Source organism: Crinia signifera, chromosome 5, assembly GCF_055691185.1.
Source record: "Crinia signifera chromosome 5, ASM5569118v1, whole genome shotgun sequence".
NCBI classification, from domain to species: Eukaryota; Metazoa; Chordata; class Amphibia; order Anura; family Myobatrachidae; genus Crinia; species Crinia signifera.
The window spans coordinates 253165364-253186739 of NC_139221.1; the positions used below are offsets into that span (position 1 = coordinate 253165364).

General features: G+C 43.0%; 1 protein-coding gene across 1 annotated transcript in view; it reads right to left on the reverse strand.

The window, feature by feature from the left end:
* Positions 1-272: 272 nt before the first annotated feature.
* Positions 273-21376, reverse strand: part of CCNY (cyclin Y) — a 161907-nt gene continuing 140803 nt past the window's right edge. The window contains exons 5-10 of the mRNA XM_083188813.1: positions 19171-19206; positions 14343-14406; positions 9855-9974; positions 6847-7013; positions 2908-3070; positions 273-2056 (exon numbers count right to left, since the gene is read on the reverse strand). Of these exons, the coding sequence (XP_083044939.1) occupies positions 1940-2056; positions 2908-3070; positions 6847-7013; positions 9855-9974; positions 14343-14406; positions 19171-19206 (667 nt within the window). The 3' untranslated portion in view covers positions 273-1939. The remainder of the gene's footprint in view (positions 2057-2907; positions 3071-6846; positions 7014-9854; positions 9975-14342; positions 14407-19170; positions 19207-21376) is intronic.

Below are 21376 nucleotides of genomic sequence, written 5' to 3' on the forward strand. Positions count from 1 at the left end.
AAAAATCAATAATAGGGTTATGTAGTTCATTAACTTTGATCAAATCACACAGAAAATATTTAACTGCTGTAGATCACAACAGATCTATGCTATTTGGTGTCAGATCCAACTCTTAGATCACTTGACTAGATAACAGTGGATCCTTATTAGTTCATAATTAATGCATCATTTTTAATTCATATTTTTATGAAACTTTACTAATGTCCTAATCAAATAATTGTTGCAGAGCTTACATGTGAAAAGTAAAAAAAGGTGAAAGCTGGAAAAATAAACAATTTTGTTAAAGGTTTACTTCACTTTTTTCCTGCAATATATATATTGTATATACACATACAAACACATTTATGTCTTAAGGTAAACATATACAGTGTGACAATATTGCTTGCAAAATGGACCTAGTTGCATTGCAACGGAATGAACTCATCATGGTATATTAAATAGAATCATTTAAACAACAAAGATTCCCCAAAATGAATGAAAACAAAGAGGTACATTCAGAGAATAAAATTAAACTGCGATGGCATATTAGCCACGTCCTCAGGATTTTTATCTTTCTCTGTACTGAAAACTCCTGTAGACAAAAATTACAAATAAAACAAAAACGTCATGGAATTTTACAAGTGAAGACAGGGAGGAATGGCCCAAATATTGTACACCCATACAGCAATCCCACAATACAATAAGTGCAGAAGGAGCAAGAGTGTGTACCCTTTGGAATGATTCATGACGTCTAGCCAACTGTACGGTTGGTAATAACCAAAAAATATTATCAGCGCTAGTGGTGATACATACAACATGAGTTTTTGGTTAATTTTGTTGTTATTTAACTGGGGTTGGTCATTCATTTAGTGGCTTAGTGAGGTTACGCAACTTTAATTCCATGTATTTTTGGAGATACAGTAAGACAGATTTGAGTAAATATGTCTGAACCCAGGTATAATTGTATTTTGTCTCCTCTATAAGGATTAAAGTGTGATGTGGGTGAATATAGACTATTTATCCCCAGCACAATCTAATCAACTTGAATTTTTACAATTAAGGTTGGAGGAAAACCATCAAGATTTTGATCATCTTCAAACATTTCTGTCTTTTCTATATATCCCGTTCAATATTCATTGAAAGAAATCGAAGTAAAAAGGTTATGCAAATTATATATAACAATGATTACATAGGGATTCATTCGTTTAAAAGTCACTTTTTTCATTGTAAACTTTGAAAACTGGGAACATTCTAAATGCAAGAGAGTAAACTTGGGGCACATTTATGAAAACTGGTGCAAACAAAGTAATGCAAAAGAGGCTGCTGTAACACAGAGCAACCGGGCTCACTTAGCCAATGAAAGCAAACATCGGATTTAGTTGCTATGGGTTACAGAATCTTATGTGCACAGTTACCAGTGCTCATAAATGCCCTGTCAGTAGAAATTCATATCGTAAGACCGGCTACGGTGATGTGACCTAGATCAGCATACCTTCTACGAAAGTCAATATTTCCTTTGAATCTACAGAAACATAGTAATAACTGGATAATTACCAAACTTGGCAAAAATAAACATATCAATATAATACATATAAATAAAAACACTGCTGATATACAGTATACCAAGAAGAAAAAGGTTACTTTTCCCAGTTTGCGGACATTTCCAGCATGCGATTTCAAAGAACTTTACCACTTTTTCATCTTCCCAGGGTTCGCATTTTAGGAAAGGTTTTCAGAATATGTTGACCAAATCAGTGAAAGTAGTGTCATACAAATGAAATGGCTTAGAATGTTTCCAGAAAGTGGCTGATGTATCCCATCTTTGTGACAGGGAGGCACTGTAAGGGAGGCTTGGCGACTCTTCAGAATAAAAAACAATGTCTTATTCCCAAGACAATAGACAATGATATTCTGACAAAACAGTACATCAGACAGTGGAGTCTGCAAGTTGAAGCCACTGTTAGGATAAAATAGCAGGAGACCATCGTACAACAGTTAGGTTATCAGCACTTGCAGAACGTCTCTTGGCCATTTTTCGGAAGTCCTTGTACTTATCCTCACACAAGCGGCAAATAGCCTAAATAAAATAGAAAAAAAAAATCTATAATAATTTTCTCCCCAAATTACCCTATCTCTATCTCAAATATACTGCGGGAGTAATGCGGTGTGAGAACGGCAAACATGTCGGCCGAACTCGGACGTTGATTTTAAAGGAGCATTCATTTAAAACGCAAAAAAATTATTCAAATCCAGAAAAGATTTGTGATAAAGAAAAGTGAAAAGGCAAAACCATGACTTGTATGTGAATGCCCTTTGAAAGAGACATCACAGTTTGGACAGTATCCCACCGCATGACATCCCACCCATGAATTTAAATAAAAATCAATGGAGGCTAATCAATAGCGGGCGCTATTTTTGACAGGGGAAATAGCGGCCACCGCCTATTCAATGCTGCCGTTTCTGACAGCATTGAAGGCGGATCTCGACGAAACAGATCCGACTCTCAAACCAGTTGGGTCTGTTTTGTCAGAAGAGGCTCTGGATCGTAGAATTCACGCCACTCGACAGGTGGAATATTGAATTCAGCCGGTCGAGAAACTGTCGAGCCGGGCAAAAATGGGCCAGTATTCCGACTTCCGAATTTAAGATCGAATACCCCATGTCTGATGTGTTACCTCAATTGTTATTTATATTTATTCTCCATCAGTTCAAACATTAGTTTTGCATTAAAGTAAAAAGATTCTAGCATATGAAACTGATGCCAGGCTAACTCCAGACTTCATTATAAAGAAATATCAGACCTATTGTTTTCTCTGCTTTAATGAGAAGAATTACATGAAAAATATTTTGTATTGTATAGGCAAAATTACAATTTCTGGATTGAAAAAAAAAAACAAAAAAACCCAGAAACAAAATAATTAAAATTACCTCAAGTTTACACGCACGATCCCGACTGAGGGGTTCCAGTGGAAAGCTAAGATTGTTGTTTTCTGCTAGCGATCTCAGGTCAAAGTAATACTTGGCATAAACACTGGATGGTACATTAATATTGAATTGCAGCAATTCCAGGAACTGCCTCTCCAGTTCATTCCTACAAATAATAATGATAATAATAATAATTAAAGTAAAGGGGCATACACACGTAGAGATCTGTGCTAAGCAATTTTGCTGGTGTCAAGATCTCCCATGCAGAGCACATACACACACAGAGATTTGTGCTAAACAATTTTGCTAAGCAATTTTTCTTAGCAATTTTTCTTAAGCAAAAAAAGGCCGGGTAGTTGTTCAGAATGAGAGATTGCGATCAGTATCTCTCATTCTGTACACACAGAGAGATTTGCAGTCATTTGCTAAGCAATCTAACTAGATTGGGACTGCATGCACTGACTTAGTTAGCAAGAGATATTTAATCTCTCGGAGCATACACACGGAGAGATCTGTGCTTACTTTCTAAGCAATCTAGTTAGATTGCTTAGAAAATAGCACAAATTTGCTCGTTGTGTACACCCCTTAAGGGCACACATTTTAAGTTCTTCAACCACACACAGCGATTTATGGAAACAGTTAAGGCTCCCCATACACTAGGGCGATGTACATACAATTTGGACAATTTACATGCAATTTAAGTGTTAAATCGCATGTACAGTGCCCTGACTGCATGTATATGACAAGAGGGGCGATGCAATGCGCGTTCCCGGGCTTTTGTGGGCTGACTTATTGTATGTCTAAAAGTTTAATAGTGTTGCAACAAAGTTCTGGAGGAATCTTCTCTGCAGTTTACGCCTTTGCCATCACTTTCTCATTGAAAATAGCTGGACTTAGGGTTTCTAATGCGGTTATTCTTGGTGAATATTGTTATGAAAATCTATACATATTTTTGTTACCAGAAATATATAAACATAGAATGTATTTATTTATTTATTCATTTATTAAGAGTTTCTTATATAGGGCAGAATATTCTGTTGCGCTTTACAAAAGGAGACAGTGATACAACAAACAGGGTATTTACAGACAGTCAAAAGGTAGGAGGGCCCTGCTCGCAAGCTTACAATCTATAGGGAAATAGGCATTGATACATAAGGATAGATACTGTATTCTTTATTGCATCGATTCCACCAGAATGCAATGTTCTGTGACTGGTTCTGAAATTTGATAAGCTTGCCTGAAGAAATGAGTTTTCAGGGAACGCTTGTAGGGTTGGAGACTGGAGGTGAGCTTGGGACAGCATTCCAAAGAGTGGGTGCAGCCCAAAGAAAGTCCTGCAGTCGAGAATGGGAGCGAGTAATGAGTGTGGATGAGAGACGCAGATCTTGGGAAGAGCGTAGAGGTTGTGTGAAAAGATATTTTGAGATAAGAGAAGATATGTATGTTGGTGTAGTTTTATTTATGGCTTTGTGTGTAAGTAAAATAATTTTGTATTGAATACGGTAGAATACAGGTAACCAATGAAGTGACTGACAGAGTAGCTTTGCAGACGATGAACGTCTGGCTAGGAAGATTAGCCTTGCAGCTGCATTCATGATGGACTGTAGTGGTGAGAGTCTGTATTGGGAAAGGCCAATAAGGAGACTATTGCAATAATCAATGCGTGAGATGATGAGAGCATGGATTAGAGTTTTTGCAGTGTCTTGTGTAAGGTAAGGGCGAATTTTGAATATGTTTTTTAGGTGCATGTGGCATGATTTTGAGACAGATTGAATGTGGGGTACAAAGGAAAGTTCAGAGTCAAGGATAACACGTAGGCAGCGAGCATGAGAGGTAAGAGTGATTGTCATCTTCTCAACAGCAATAGAGATATCAGGTTGGTAACTACTATTAATTGGCGGAAATATAATTAATTCTGTTTTTGAAATATTAAGTTTGAGGTGGCGAGATGACATCCAGGATGAAACAGCAGAAAGGCATTCAGAGACACTGCTCAATACAGATGGGGACAGGTCCAGGGAGGATAGGTAGAGCAGAGTACCATCCGCATACAGATGATACTGAGAATTTGAAGGCAGATCCACCTGGCCCATCTAGTGTGCCCTAAACACATGTACATGCATACACTTAAGGTGCCAATACACAGATCAGACTTGTCTGAGGCACAAGTTGGACCTGTTTTACCTCGAACTCCCCGGCAACTCCCTGGGAGAGCTCCTTCCGACTTGGCATTTCATGTGCCATTTTTTACATGCAATAAATCACATGCAATTTATGTTTTCAGGAAATAAGACGCAGTACATCACAGCATCCGAGATGTGGAGCTGATAGTCCGATTCCGATTTATCTTTTGTGCTGCACATAAGATCTCCAGGATCTGATCCAATGTTAAACACCTCTGATTTGGTACGATTTCACCAGATATATCGGCTCGATCGTTGGAAATGGGTGAAATCGGCCCAAATTGACCAGTGTATGGGCACCTTTACACTGTAGGGTTAATTTTTATCTAGAGTGAATTAACCTACCAGTATACTTTTGGATTGTGGGAGGAAACCAGAGTACACGAAGGAAACACACGCAAGCATGGGGAGAATATACAAACTCCAAATGTCCATGGTGAAAATAGTACCCATGACCTCAGTGCTGTGAGGCAATAATGCTATTGCTCCATTTGTACTGCATAAATGACTCCATTCATACAGCCAGATGTAATTAATTTTTTTCTGCGCAGTCCATATAATTTATTTCCCACACTGGATCACAAATGGCACATATTAATACAACAATTGCCTCTCCACTCATGTAATACAACAATTGCCTCTCCACTTATGTACAGTGCGGTGGATTCAATACTGATTCCAATGGTGGATGTGCACATGCAGCCCCCCTGTGTAAACTCCTTAGCAAGTATCACACTCGCTGAGGCGTTTGCACGGATACGGGAGGGAGGAAGGAAGGCGTACAAGGGGCGTACAAGGGGAACACCCAGCATTTTATGGGTGTCCCTATGAAAAAGCTGGGCCTTCCCCTGAGAGCGGGGGTGGGCCGATGGTTGTCAGGGATAGGCGGCTGATGTCGCATCATGGACACAGAATGAAATAAAAGTGACCTACTTATGAAGGGGAAGGAAATCATTTGATCAGACATTTTTCCTACCCCTCCACCATATAATAATGATGAGGAGGATAATAATACATCCTATTTCCCCTATAACACATGATCTAGCTGGTGAGATCAGATAAATGGCTGCAGTGAGCTTACTGTATGGCATGGTGGAGCCGGGAGCTAGAACATGCTGGCTATGGAATACTGCCACCCAGTGACTATACCTCTACCTAGCAATAACTGTAATACAACCTCTCCCCTGACATGGGGTGTATGTGGCAGTGGCACAGGTTTACTGTAACAAGACAAGCTAAATAAATATAGTTCTACAGAAACTAACGTGCTATAGCCTCAAGAAGAACTATCAAGAAAGAAGAAAAACAGAGATATTTAGGAGACTTAAATATTGCATTCAGTCGACATGGGGTTAGGTCAACAGAGTCATTAGTATGGGGAAGGTCGACAGCAAAAAGGTTGACATGGGGTTTTTAACTTTTTTATTCCGAATGTCGACACATTGACGTGGACACTAAAAAAGTGTACCGCTATGCTTGGCACACTTTTATTCTCCCACCACACCCTAGTGGATGGTAGGGCATGAAAAACCCCATGTCGACTTTTTCACGGACAACCTTCCCAATATCGACCTAATGCATGTGTCGACCTAATGACGCTGTCGACCTAAAACCATGTCGACCTTCGTGCATTTGGACCTTCAGTGGTCGACCCAAGGCATGTCAACCCTCCTCTTGTCGACCTAGTGACCGTACACCAGACCTGGAGTGGCAAAAAAGACACGAGTCATATTGTAGGGTGCAGAAGAAATGAACTCACATGTCCTCAACGGTGATATCTTTCAGGATTTGGCAATAGTCCACATTCCACACAGCCTGGTCATCCCAAACCTTAGAGGCGAGAAGTATCGCTCCCAGTACAATCCTTTTCCAGTTTGCTGGACAAATATCTATTTCCGCATATGTTAACAGTCTTTCAAGATACACCTGTAAATAAAGAGGTGAACAAATAAAAAGACAGTAAGGTTAATCTGCTCACAACAAAGCAGAAGAAAACGTAAGTGGCCACCACAATATATACATTACATTGTAGATATCAATTATATATGGAATTATGTATTCGTGGTAGGCTTACCATACTACATACAGTATCCCCTTAAACCGGTACAAATCAGGAATTACACAGGTTCTATGACTGATTAAACCAGGTAAATGACAGACTTGAATTAAGCCAGCCTTAAGCTGTAAGGACTGAGGGATGGATGTGGGATAGTGCTGCTGCTGCCTGCTAGTGTCACAACCACCCAGCCTAACACCAAGTTTGAGACAGTGCCTGGGCTCTGTCAAAGGCTAGCAAGCAAGCCTTAGCCAGCCAAGTTGCCAGACCAGTGCCAACTTGCTGAACCTGAAGTGTACTCTAGTCTGTGACAGTGTGTTCAGTAACGCTGCTATCTATAGGATCAATGTTCATTCAATTCGACAGTCAGAATTCAATGTCCCAATAGTCAGAAACGTTTTGTCCAAAACAGTCACAGATTTGACAATCCAGCGGCCGTTCGACAATGCAGATTTGTCTTTTTAATAAGCTGAATCTGCATTCCTTCAATGCAGTCGAAAACGGCCGCATAGATGTTTGCCGATATTTCCGACTGTTGGAAAAATTGTCACACTCTGAATATCCCCATAAGCCTGCACTGAATACCCCCCTATGACTGCACTGAATACCCACATATGCCTGCACTGAATACCCACATATGCCTGCACTGAATACCCCCATATGCCTGCACTGAATACCCCCATATGCCTGCACTGCATATCCTTGAAGAAAAGCTGATCACCCAGGACTAGAGATGGCAGGAGGAAGGTGAGTCAGTTAAACATTTATTTCATAGTCTGGGGGCATATTTTCATTGGACAACTCACTCCTGGGAATCTTGTGACTAAAGGTGGCCATACATCAGAAAGATATTGCACCCAATCATACAATCTCAATGGATTGTAAAATGGATTGTATGTAGATTGTATGATTGTGTACACACGATGTGCACACAATCACGCAATCTCCTGGCCCGGGAGATTGGAGGTTTGGTCCTCTGATCTGATGTGCTGCACGTCAGATCAGTTGGGATTGGGAGCAGATTACATGTGCTTTTAAGCACATGCAATCTGTCATTAGATGGCTCATACAACCAGAGTCATGTGACACTCCCTCCCTGACTAGCAGAGAAGAGAGGTGCAGCTTCCGGGCAGCCTGCGGCAGTGAAGATGCTGGGAGCCACAGAAGTTTCCAGTGGCAGATGGGCGGGCGGCTGAAGAGAGCGGTGGACGTCCTATTGCTCAATTCTGTTACTTCTCTAAAAAAACGTTTTCAGAGGATTGCTGCGATAGGACTATTTAATAATGGCATAACACAGCAGATGTGAGCAGATTGGTAGTTGTGGCAACCTGTAAATTAAAAAATAAAATAAAAAACAGGATTTTGGGTACTCCTATCCTTTTGATCCTAGTAGGCCAGACCCATATTTAAATGAAGCTTCAATCATACAATCATGCAGCAGCTGGATTGTATGACAGATTGTGTGCACATTGTGTGTCCAAAAACCACCAAGGACTGCCGGGGAGTTGAAGGGAAATTGGACACAATCATGATTGTATTAGTCCGGTCTTTCTGATGTATGGCCACCTTAAGGGTTTTTCAATCCCGAATCCAGGTATAGAACGACCACGATTGGCATTTCCAGCTGAGACTAACCATGAGGCAAATGTAACTGCTACTGGACTGTCATCTTATTAGTGAAGAAAAAGAGTGGGTGCAGCAGTCCCCCTTGATATTTCCTTTGTATCCAATATATGTTTTAGTTCAGAACTATACACACGTTGCTAGTGGAGTACAAAATGCCTTAAATGTACATTTGAATCCATTTTACATTTAGAAAATGTAGCTGAGTGTTTGGAGAATGTGAGTAACATCAGTGGCTCCTCTTATCTCTGCTGGGCCATAATGTGTCAGACTTAATATATGAATCTGGATTCCATTCTCCACAAGTTCAAATAACAAATCAGATATCAGACTCATGAGATGCAATATTACAGGGAGATAAAAAGGCATTGCAACGTTTAATTTCCTGTCCATTTCAGATTCATCTGAGATAGCAGAAAAGACATTTCACATTCAGGTGTCTCCGAGTCATGAGTAACTGTTCAATATAACCAAGGCCTTGCAGCAGGAGTATTTCACAGAGAATATAGAATGGTACACGTGAAGGGGGGCATCGGTTTGAGAGAAGACATGAGGAAGATGTCCACTCGAAGAAGGTACATTCACTATAACCTGTAATCATTACTAAGGGGGGCAGCATCTAATTCTTATGTATTTAGCTACTTCTAGAAGTACATGGCCTATACAATATAGGATAGGCAGGAAAGAACTCTTCTGCCTAACTGCTCTTGTATTGGCCATCCCTCCCTGTTTCACAGATAAGCAATCCGCACCTAATTATTTGGAAGTTACTGTTTGTACCAGGGGCTGATGGGGTAGAACATTCATGCGATCAACCCCTACTAATCAAGCCCCTGTATACACACAGGACTTAGAGGTGTGCTACATGCACTGCTATACAATGGGCAGGGATGATGGACAGGTAAGTAGTATTAATGGTAGGAAATGACACAGATTACACCGCCCATTCCCCAAATCTGCCCCTGGTATGTATAACTTGTGTATGCATGTACTGTATGTACAACACGTATATGCCAAAATGTCATTTTAGGAAGGTCATCATCCAACTAATTGTCCCATCCACCCTCTAAAAGAAGACGTCCTCTTACCAGGGTCACTATGGCACATTCCGCTGTCAGCTGGGCTGCACTGAAGAGCGTCCGGACAAAACGATAGATGTGTTTCTGCTCAGGATCGTGCTTCTCGTAATCAGTCGGCACTTCAGATTTCTGCAATTACAAGTTATGTTCTTATACTGTAGATGTCAGGCTTTATATGGACCCCGACGTCACGGGTGTAGGGCACAATGGCAGTAATCAATGTCTGGGATATGTACAAGCGACAGTGCCACACGGATATGGAAAGGTTTCCTCTATGCTGTATGTAATGGTGCGATCACACTGAGGCTCTGCATTTATCGATTAAATGAATACATTCCTTCTCCGGCCATAGCTTGTGAATACGCCCCAAGTAGATTACAATCATGAAAGTGGGTCACACTCCAGCCCTCTAGCATGTCACAGAGGGATATGGTCGCTAGGTCGATACTATAAAGGTCGACGTACATTAGTTCGACCGCTAAAGGTCGACACATAAAATAGGTTGACATGGCTAAGGTTGACAGTCGGAAAGTCAACACAAGCATTAGGTCGACAATGGTAAGGTTGACATGAACTTTTCATGTTTTTTCTTGCGCCGACTTGTACCGACATGCGGTATTTCATACCCTAAGAAAAAAGAATCAACCTAGGTTGATTTGGAGCGCTTTTCATAGGCTGATCTCTCAAAAATTTAAGCAGCTGCTAAAAAAGGGAGTAGTCAATTCCCTCAAGAAAAGGACAAGAAAAAGACAGAAATAGCAGCGCTGTACAATGTGGTTAATAACAATAATAAGTGAATCAATTAATGTAAAAATATAACAAATTTATTGGTACAATTGATCCGGATTTAAAAATAAGTAAAAAGTTACTAAATGAGAATTAAAAATCAAGTAGGTGGAAATTAGCACATCATATAACCTGCACTGGAACGGGCTAGAGTCCTTGGTAGAGGGAGTCCTTGGGTGAGCCGATTTTGAATAAGACGCCGCTGGAGGTATAGTAATCCTTTGAAGAATTAGGGCAAGTTTTGCCCACAATGGAGCAACCTCGACGATGTGTGCGGTGTAGGCTTGTCCCAGTAGGTGGTAAATCTCCCAGGTCTCAATATTAGGTCCAGTGGAATGAGCAGGTATCAGGGTCCAGTTGGATGAAAAGAATAGATGGCAATCCACGTAACACCAACGCGTTTCGCTGACCCCTGTCAGCTTTATCAAGGTCCTTGATAAAGCTGACAGGGGTCAGCGAAACGCGTTGGTGTTACGTGGATTGCCATCTATTCTTTTCATCCAACTGGACCCTGATACCTGCTCATTCCACTGGACCTAATATTGAGACCTGGGAGATTTACCACCTACTGGGACAAGCCTACACCGCACACATCGTCGAGGTTGCTCCATTGTGGGCAAAACTTGCCCTAATTCTTCAAAGGATTACTATACCTCCAGCGGCGTCTTATTCAAAATCGGCTCACCCAAGGACTCCCTCTACCAAGGACTCTAGCCCGTTCCAGTGCAGGTTATATGATGTGCTAATTTCCACCTACTTGATTTTTAATTCTCATTTAGTAACTTTTTACTTATTTTTAAATCCGGATCAATTGTACCAATAAATTTGTTATATTTTTACATTAATTGATTCACTTATTATTGTTATTAACCACATTGTACAGCGCTGCTATTTCTGTCTTTTTCTTGGTATTTCATACCCTACCTGTGCCCAAAGTGAGGTGACGTGGTACACTGATACGGTGTCCATGTCGACTTACATCAAAATTTGGGACAAGAAAAAAAGTGAAAAAGTCATGTCGACGTCTTGACAGTCAACCTTCTCATTGTCAACATAATGCTTGTGTCAACCCTGTCGACCTTTCCCATGTTGTCCAATTTCATGTGTCGGCCTTTAATGGTCGACCTAATGTATGTCAACCTATGATCCATATCTGCACTCTGGACCAGTAAAGCGGAAAATGCGGCCATTTTCGCTGCTTTTTGAGACATTTTTCACAACCCAAAAAAGTGAAAAGGCACTGGTGAAAAGCGACCGCAAGTAAATAGTCGGGCATCTAATTTGATCCCCCCCCCCATCCTGCACATCTTCCACTGAACAGGCAAGGTCTGCCCTGGTTTAAATCTTTAGCAGAGTCTTCCTGACTTAACACTCCAGAAGCACTAGATCCCCTTAACAACATCCTTCACTGGCAAGTGCTACACACATAAACCACAAAGAAGTACGACTGCTGTAAATGTGTCTCTCAGGCTGCCTATCTATCTAAGCATGCTTAATCATGTGACCATTCACGAGTTCTATTATAAAAAATCGCCATGGCCCCAGGGAATTACAGACTTGGCTGGAATCAATGAGATGTGTCATACAGAATCACAAGGTAACCTTTTTTTTTTGTCTTAATAAGACTTATGCAGCTACTCTGCTGCTACAGCCACTGGCCCACTATTCTTAATTTATCTAAAAGGCTGAAGAAAAAAAATCCAATTCACAGCCTGATTTGAAATATTTCTAGCTATGATTATCAACTATAAAGTGTACAAACCAATTTGTGAGTGTCATCAGCTCTGTCATATAAAGGAACATGCATGAGCTCATTGACCTTCCAATAGAGACAATACAACTGCGGTCTCATAACCCACCTCCACTAGACCCATTCCCCAACCTATAGTCACCCATTCCCCTATACACTTATGCGATTTAGGGCAATTTCACCAGATTCCGACGGGTCAGGCTTGACATCATATCCGATGTGCAGCCCTTGCTTGCACGTCCGACCTCCGACTCGGAATCCCTCCCGGCAGCAGGGAACGGGATCGCATGCAATATATCACATGCGATCCTGCTGCCCAGGACCTTCTCAAGTGGGATCGGATGGTGTAGTGTGGTTCAGTAGTGTATGGCTACCACTGTTCTCTAAAAAGCCTTTCTTAAGGTGCCCACACATGGTACACTTAGTGTATGCGTTATGGACTAGATCGCATCACATGCGATTTGTATGCAATGCGATCTAGTTCAAAAAGTATGTGCAGCACATGCTTTTTGAGCTGTGTGATGGGATGTGAGCGGGAGCGTGCATTTCATTGCACACGGTAATTGTACCGTGTATGGGCACCTTAACCCGACCCTAAGGCTCCACATATTCTACAGTTGTGGCACCTTCCACATAGATCATGGTGGATAAGTGGAGGAATCTTAAAAAGGTTATTAACATTTTACCATAAATTTGTAAAAAATTATTTCTTTAGAATGTGCAGTTTCCTATTTGGTATTCCTTAGTAAGAACAGAAAGAATACTAAAGGAAATAAATGTTTTATAGTCATTCTCTACAGGCAGTATCACGGCACGCAGGCTCGCAGTGACAGGGACCGGCACGCAGGCTAACACTGACAGAGACCGGCACGCAGGCTCACACTGACAGAGACCGGCACGCAGGCTCACACTGACAGAGACCGGCACGCAGGCTCGCACTGACAGGGACCGGCACGCAGGCTCGCACTGACAGGGACCGCACGCAGGCTCGCACTGACAGAGACCGGCACGCAGGCTCACACTGACAGGGACCGGCACGCAGGCTCGCACTGACAGGGACCGCACGCAGGCTCGCACTGACAGAGACCGGCACGCAGGCTCGCACTGACAGAGACCGGCACGCAGGCTCGCACGGACAGAGACCAGCACGCAGACTCGCACGGACAGAGACCAGCACGTAGGCTCGCACAGACATAGACCAGCACGCAGACTCGCACGGACAGAGACCAGCACGCAGGCTCGCACGGACAGAGACCGGCACGCAGGCTCGCACGGACAGAGACCGGCACGCAGGCTCGCACTGACAGAGACCGGCACGCAGGCTCGCACTGACAGAGACCGGCACGCAGGCTCGCACTGACAGAGACCGGCAAGCAGGCTCGCACTGACAGAGACCGGCAAGCAGGCTCGCACTGACAGGGACCGGCACGCAGGCTCACACTGACAGAGACCGGCACGCAGGCTCACACTGACAGAGACCGGCACGCAGGCTCGCACTGACAGAGACCGGCACGCAGGCTCGCACTGACAGAGACCGTCACGCAGGCTCACACTGACAGAGACCAGCACGCAGGCTCACACTGACAGAGACCAGCACGCAGGCTCACACTGACAGAGACCGTCACGCAGGCTCACACTGACAGAGACCGGCACGCAGGCTCACACTGACAGAGACCGGCACGAAGGCTCACACTGACAGAGACCGGCACGCAGGCTCACACTGACAGGGACCAGCACGCAGGCTCGCACTGACAGAGACAGGCTCGCAGCAGATTAAAGGTAGGTCTTCATGATACCAGTTGAGGCCTCTCCTATGTGCTCCCATAACAGAAGCCTGAAAGCTAGAATCCCAGGTTGCCTGCTACACAAATTCATTAGACCCATAAAATCTTGCAGATAAATATTGGTTCCATAACTAGTCCATATACAATTACAATAAAAAGTATCAACACAGTACTTACAGATAGAGGATGAAGCCTTTCATCAAATATATCTAACAGCAATCTGCCATCTCCATCTCCATCTCTTGAGGAACAAAATAAAAGACAAAATTTACAAATGTTAAAAGTTAAATACAGATTCATACACGGTCTGGGACATAAAAAGCACATTATAATATCAGTGATAATTGTTGGTATTTTTGGGGCTGTACAGAATTATAGAATTTTTTGCACAAAACTATGATATCAGAATTTAGCAGGAACAATATGCTTATCCTGTAAGATAGAAGCAAAAATGTATGCCTTGCAGCTGCCTCCCAGATATAGTACCATCAAAAGAAATAAAAAAGTACATTTTCAAATCACAAAACAGCCTGATCTATTACAGCAGTGACCAGCAGATGGCGCAATGAGAACATAGTCTGACATCTCACATATAAAATCCAGGGCAGCTGCCTGAACGCCTTTTTTTGTGTGGCTAGAATCTCCCATGGAACTCTGCTGGAAAGATTTACTGGAAATAAACTAAAAAAAAAATCTGTTTTACTTTCCAAGATTTCAGCCACGTAGCCAAGACTGCAGTTGTCAGACCAGATTTCCAGTCAAATTAAAAATATAACATGGTCGAACCATCAAATTATGCAGAGATATGCTGAATGATAGACCATCTGAATAATTTGACATTCAGAAAATGTAAATGTATTCAGCTTGCATTTATTAAAATGCATTATGAACTGAAACCTCTCTTTTGTATTTCTTTTGGTGGACAGGTCTATCAAGAGCGGTGATGTCTTGGTTTAAAATCTGAATTGTCACTTTATAAGAATCTCCCCACCCCATGTGCCTATGACTGATGTGCTTCATCATGAATCCCTAAGCCAGGGGGTAGCCAAAGTGTCGAATGTGATCCGCAGGCTAATTGTGGACATTTGGCCGGTCAATCACAGTGGGCTTCCAGCAGAAGCCAATATTAATCTGGCTATTTTTTATTGGCTGGCTGCACTGAACTGAAGCCACGGCTAGCTGAAGCTGTCACTGTGACAGCAATAGCCAATAGGAATTAGGCTGATTCTGATTAACTGAGGATGAGAATGGAGGCTATTAACATGTAATAACCTCCATTCTGTCAATGCTATAGAACCGGTGCTTGAAGGTGCCATGCCCATAGGGGGCACAGTGTGGAGCACTGGACCAATTAGTCAACTGGCACGCATGGTGGGAACCACAAGCACCTGCCCACCCAGGGCTTATGAGCCTAAACGGGGTCTGTTGCTGGACTGCCAGAGCCAAGGAAGGGGGGGGGGGTGCAGAAATGTGCCTACTTTTAGACCACAAAAGCTGTTCAGTTTTTACAGTAGAACGCCAAGTCTAAAAGTCTGGTTGCCAATGCCCTAAGCAGATGACATTTGCCAACCGCAGTCCAACTAACATTGACATTGGAAAAAGATCCTCCACACCGAGGCTCATTTTAGTTAAGATGTCCTATGAGATTGGCAATAAATTACTATAAGGTTTGTGATGTGTGGGCTACAGGACCCCAGAAATACCAGAGTTACATCTACATGCAGTTATCTTCCACTATCTCTGCAGAATACAAGCTAGTTTTTGGGTTCCATCCTCCTCAGCTGCAGGAAATACTGATTATATTCACACCTTTAATGCAAACTGAAACTCTAATATAAAAACTGTACAAGTATTTACACAATTCTGCTGAAGCCTATTGTGTGCAGCTGAAAGCCAGAGCCCTGGGGAACTTCTGCCATATCTTTAGAGTCCCACCAGAACAGTAATTTTCATTTACTCTCCTTAACTCTGCATGATATTAAATAGTTATGTGCTATGTCTACATTACAGTATCAAACAGCATCAGACAGTAGTCGCTATATATTAAATTCAAAGAGATAAGCGTTCTAGAATTCTACAGTGCAAACGTCTGACTGATTGCTGGTTTGGCCACGATCTATTACTAATCATTCTCCGAATGTGTACAATTAATGTCAATATTGTGACATCAATTACCACATGTGTCATCAAAGCCTGATTTAAAGAAAGAATTTACCGTACTTTTGTTACTTTTAAGTACTGTTGTTACAGGCAATTTAAAAAAATTGCAGAATTGTACTATACTGCATTCCTTGTCTGCCGCCATACTGGATGTCATAATGTTAGCAGTAGTTGCCTTGCAATATGATTTAAACACTGGCTGCACCCTTTTTAACATGAATCAAAATTGGACTGATTCCTACCATTCACCTAATGAAATCTGAATCCTGACATACTATTAAGCGTCCTGCTTTGCCGGAGGGGGCCGGGGAAACCCGGTCAACGCCAGCAGTGCGGTACGTAGTGCATAGGCTACATGTAAATGCTGTGGTAGGGGTGAGACAGAGAGAGAGAGCACGAGAGAGAGAGAGAGCACGAGAGAGATAGAGAGCACGAGAGAGATAGAGAGCACGAGAGAGAGAGAGCACGAGAGAGAGAGAGCACGAGAGAGAGAGAGAGAGAGAGAGAGAGAGAGCAAGCACGAGAGAGAGAGAGCAAGCACGAGAGAGAGAGAGAGCACGAGAGAGAGCAAGCACGAGAGAGAGAGAGCGAGCACGAGAGAGAGAGAGTGAGCACGAGAGAGAGAAAGCAACACTAGAGAGAGAGCAAGCACGAGAGAGAGAGCGAGAGCGAGAAAAATACACCCTAGTCCAGGCATTCCCAACCACGGTCCTCAAGGCACACCAACAGTGCAGGTTTTGTAGATATCCAGGCTTGAGCACAGGTGACTTAATTAGTACCTGAGTGATTCTAATTAAACCATCTGTGCTGAAGCCTGGATATCACTAAAACCTGCACTGTTGGTGTGCCTTAAGGACCGTGGTTGGGAATGCCTGCCCTAGTCCTAGTTCCGAGCAGAATAATGTAACATATGTATCATGCAAAAGAGGTAATGGGCCCCTGTTCCCCTGTAGTTGTGGATTGATAGATGTACAGTTTCTATATAGACAGTCAGTAGGTCGACAGTAAAAAGGTCAACATGCAATAGGTTGACAGGGTCAAAATGCCGACATTCAAAAATGTCGATATGGTCACAGGGCAACAATTATAAGGTCAACATGAGTTTTTCACTTTTTTTGTGTCAATGTTGACACCTGTCGACATGGACCATCAATTAGTGTAATGCTTACCCTTGCATGGCACCCTTCGGGCACTATTATATTCTCCCTTTATGATGACATGGGTGTTGAGGTATGAATAAGTTCCACATTTTTTTTTTAAATGGTGAAAAAAAATCATGTTGACCTTTTCACCCCGACGACCTTTGACCTTTTGACTGTCTGCTGTCGACTTATTGACTGTCTATCAACTGGATACAACACATACTGTTCAACATTCTAGAAATAAGTGTTCTGCTAGTGTTTATACAGCAATGCAGCATTCAGACACATCCTAATCCCAATGGTGTACTTCTAGTATAGACAGGATTTGGGAATTTTGCTATTGACATCTGAGCAGTTAATTACGTGTAAGTCACGGCTACCTGAACATCTGGTTCCAAGTCTAGAACCTGCCAGTGCGTGTGGTCACGGTCAGCATTGTGTGGTTCCCCAGACATTTCCCAACCACACAGCAGCTGCCACAGGACCTCCAGTCACATTTTACTCAGATTTAAAAAAAAATTTTTTTAAAAGAGCAAGATGATCCCTCACCTCAGCACTATTTCACATTGTAGACTGCCAGTGCGGTGTAAAGCAAGAATAAAGTCATAAAAAAAATTCCCATAGAGGTTCTGGGAGTCAGGTCGAGTAACAAGCCAGTTACCAACTCCATGGGTCCCAAACTTGAAAATTACCCTATAGTCTTAGCACACGAGGGCCCAAAAGATTCCCAATGCTTTTCAGTGCGGGACTAGTACCGTATGGGGGGCATGCTGGTTTGTCTTTACCATTTTTTTTATGGTGAGACAAGTATCCCCATACAAGGGGATGGATTACTTAAGGGGCAACACACTTGTGAGATATATTCACTAAGGGGGTATTCAATCATGGGCCACGGCTGTCGAGCTGGCCCAACAGCCGTGACCCTGTCCCATTCTTGGTCTGCTGGACCGAGAAAAAGCAGGCAGAATTCAATGTCCCGTCTGCATCGGGATGAGAAGGGGGCGTGGCCGTGAGCTGCGGCCGGGAAGAGGCGAGCTGCAGCCGGGAGCTTGTCACTTCCTGTCAGTTCTCGGCAGAACAAGCCTGACTGCTTGTGAAGTCAGGCTCATTCTGCCAAGATACCCTGTGTTCAATGCGGTCAGGGAAGACAGCATTGAATAGGAACCCGCAGCCATCTCCCACGTCAGGAGATGGCTGGGTGCGATTGAATAACCCCCTAAATGTTGATTTTTATCGATTACAACCAATCTTAATAGAGGTTGGTCTTCCATGGCTAAAACACACTTCTATTAACAGATGCTTGTTTACTTTCATGTTAAAGGTTAGTAAATGTGTGTTCAAGCCCTGAAAGACCAAAATTGATCAATATTAATTGGAAAAGTTGTGAAATCAATGAAAAATAGACCTTCAATTGTTTTTTTAATATATTTAAAAGTTTTCTTAAATCCACATGGGGCTAATCTCATTATTGCTATGAGAGCACAAGAATATATACAGTGGAAAAATTATATTCCTGTGACAGGATATTGCTGGTCAATGCTGCTAGTATGGGTCTTTACATTCGCCCCACCCAAATTTTTGGTCAAATGCACTAGCTAGGCCCTGTGTGACTACAGCAACAAACCACAAGCATCCAGTCTAATCTGCATAAGCTACCTAAAAGCATTCAACATTTTCCATTTGTGATAAGACAGCCAACGTACCTGTTTTTTATGTGGTAATATATTGCAAGTGCTACGCTGTAAAACAAAAACATAGGTTTAACTTCCTTACATTTTGCATCATGAACATATAGTACATAGACATTAAATGCATTTGCAAAAAAACACACACATGTACTAGTATTATAAATTATAATTAGTAGCAGCTACAACGACATTTGTTCAACAACATCATTAGCAATTGTTTTTGCAATATTATCTCCAAAAAAAAACTAAAAACTTTATGATTGCTATGCGTTGTTTTAAGAGCTGTCTGGGCTGGCCATACAATGCAGCAGACCAGCTGACAGGGTCAGGGGATCAGCCAACTCCCCGATAGTTGGTGTACTGAGCAACAGTCAGGTAGCTGAGCGACAGTCAGGTGGATTTGACAGGTGTGAAAACCAAATCAAATTACAACTATTTATCAGCCAGTGAACAATCCAGAACCATATACTGAATGATAATTATCATCAATGAACACTAATTATCAGTTAGAGGTCATTCAGTTGGCTGGTGAGCACAATTATTATGAAGCATAAAGCCAGCTTTACAGATAGAGTCCAAATAGGATACACATTCATGTTAGTAAGCAAAACAGAAAAGAAAGTTGTGGGCAAAACCATGTTGCACTGCACGTGGGGAATATGTTATACTACTTTCAGACCGCAAATGCCGTGTCGCACACGGGATTAGGACACGGGTCCCTTCCCCAGAGCAACACGGCAATGCGGTCTGAAAGTTCCGACACCGACACGGCATATTGCCGTGTCGGTGACGTCACAGGGGGCGGAGGCGAGTCATCGGGGGCTCTGGAGGAGGCAGTACTTGGAGCTGACAGTGCTGCCTCCTCCATACTGTGAACGGGACACGGGTCGCTCGACCCAGGCACCCTTTCACACTGCACTTGACACGGGTCATAGCCGTGTTCAGCCCTGGTCATTACCAGGGTTGAACACCCGTGTTGCTTGACCCGTGGTGGCCTTTTCAGACCGCACCTTGACCCGTGTTGGGGCCGCAAGAACACAGCAATAACCCGGGTCTAGAGTGCGGTCTGAAAGCGGTATTAATTGTGCAGAGAGAGTTAGATTTGGGTGGGTTATATTTTTCTGTGCAGGTTCAATACAGGCTGCATTTGCATGTAGCCCACCAATGTTAGACAGCTTTATTTTTACACTGCAATTTAGATTTCAGTTTGAACACACTACCCCAAATCTAAAAGGTTCCCATACACTAGAATGATATGGTCCCTTTCACACTATTTCGACCCATCGGGCAAATAAATTGTGAGAAGTGCCATATCGTATCCGTTGCATCAGATCGGATCCGGAAATAGTCATGGCTGCCACAAGAATTTGTTGTATCCTGCAGTAATGACTGGGATTGCACCCGATATATATCGTACGCAAAAGGACTGCATATGACATATCGGTTCCCTGCTGAGATATCGCATGCAAGGTTGCGTGGGATATCGCATGCAAGGTTGCGTGGGATAACTTGGCATTGTGCATGGGGGCCTTAACTCTCCACATGCAACATCTGCCCCACCGGCAGTGCTACATGGTTTTGTCCAGTTGCATGCTTTTTTGTTTAACACGAATCAGGCCCAAAGTGGCATCAAAATACCTCTTCTCCCAAAATATCATGTATGGCTCTATTGTAAGCCTTATTCAGGTGAGTGAAAAGGGGTCATTAACTAAAGATCTCTCCTAACTGAGTTTCTGAGAATACCGTTAGGGGAGATTCTCTAAACAAGAAATGCGGTAAAAACCCCGTTATCGGGTTAACGCTGCGGGGGGCATTGCCAGAAAAATCTGGCGATGCCCCATATTAGCCAATGGGCTTCTACCGCATCCCACCGCCGCCCCGCATCGCCCCCTCACCTGTGTCCGGGCAGCACAGAGCTGTGCTGCCCGGACCTGTGACCTCCTCCCTGCACTGATCCTATTCCGGGTGCAGGGAGGAGGAGAGCCCGGCGCAGCAGCAGCAGCAGCGCCGGGTGTGTGAGGTAGGGGGGAGCCGCCAGGACCTGCTGGGACCCGGCGACTCTCACCGCAAAGGACAGCTCTTAACGCAAGAGCTGTCCTTTGCTATAATTATCACATATGTTAGAACATATGTGATAATTATAAATGCGATGGGCGGCGAAGGGGGGCTAGATTCTTAGAGAATCTCCCCCTAAGCCTTCTAATAGAGGACCTCTTATCTT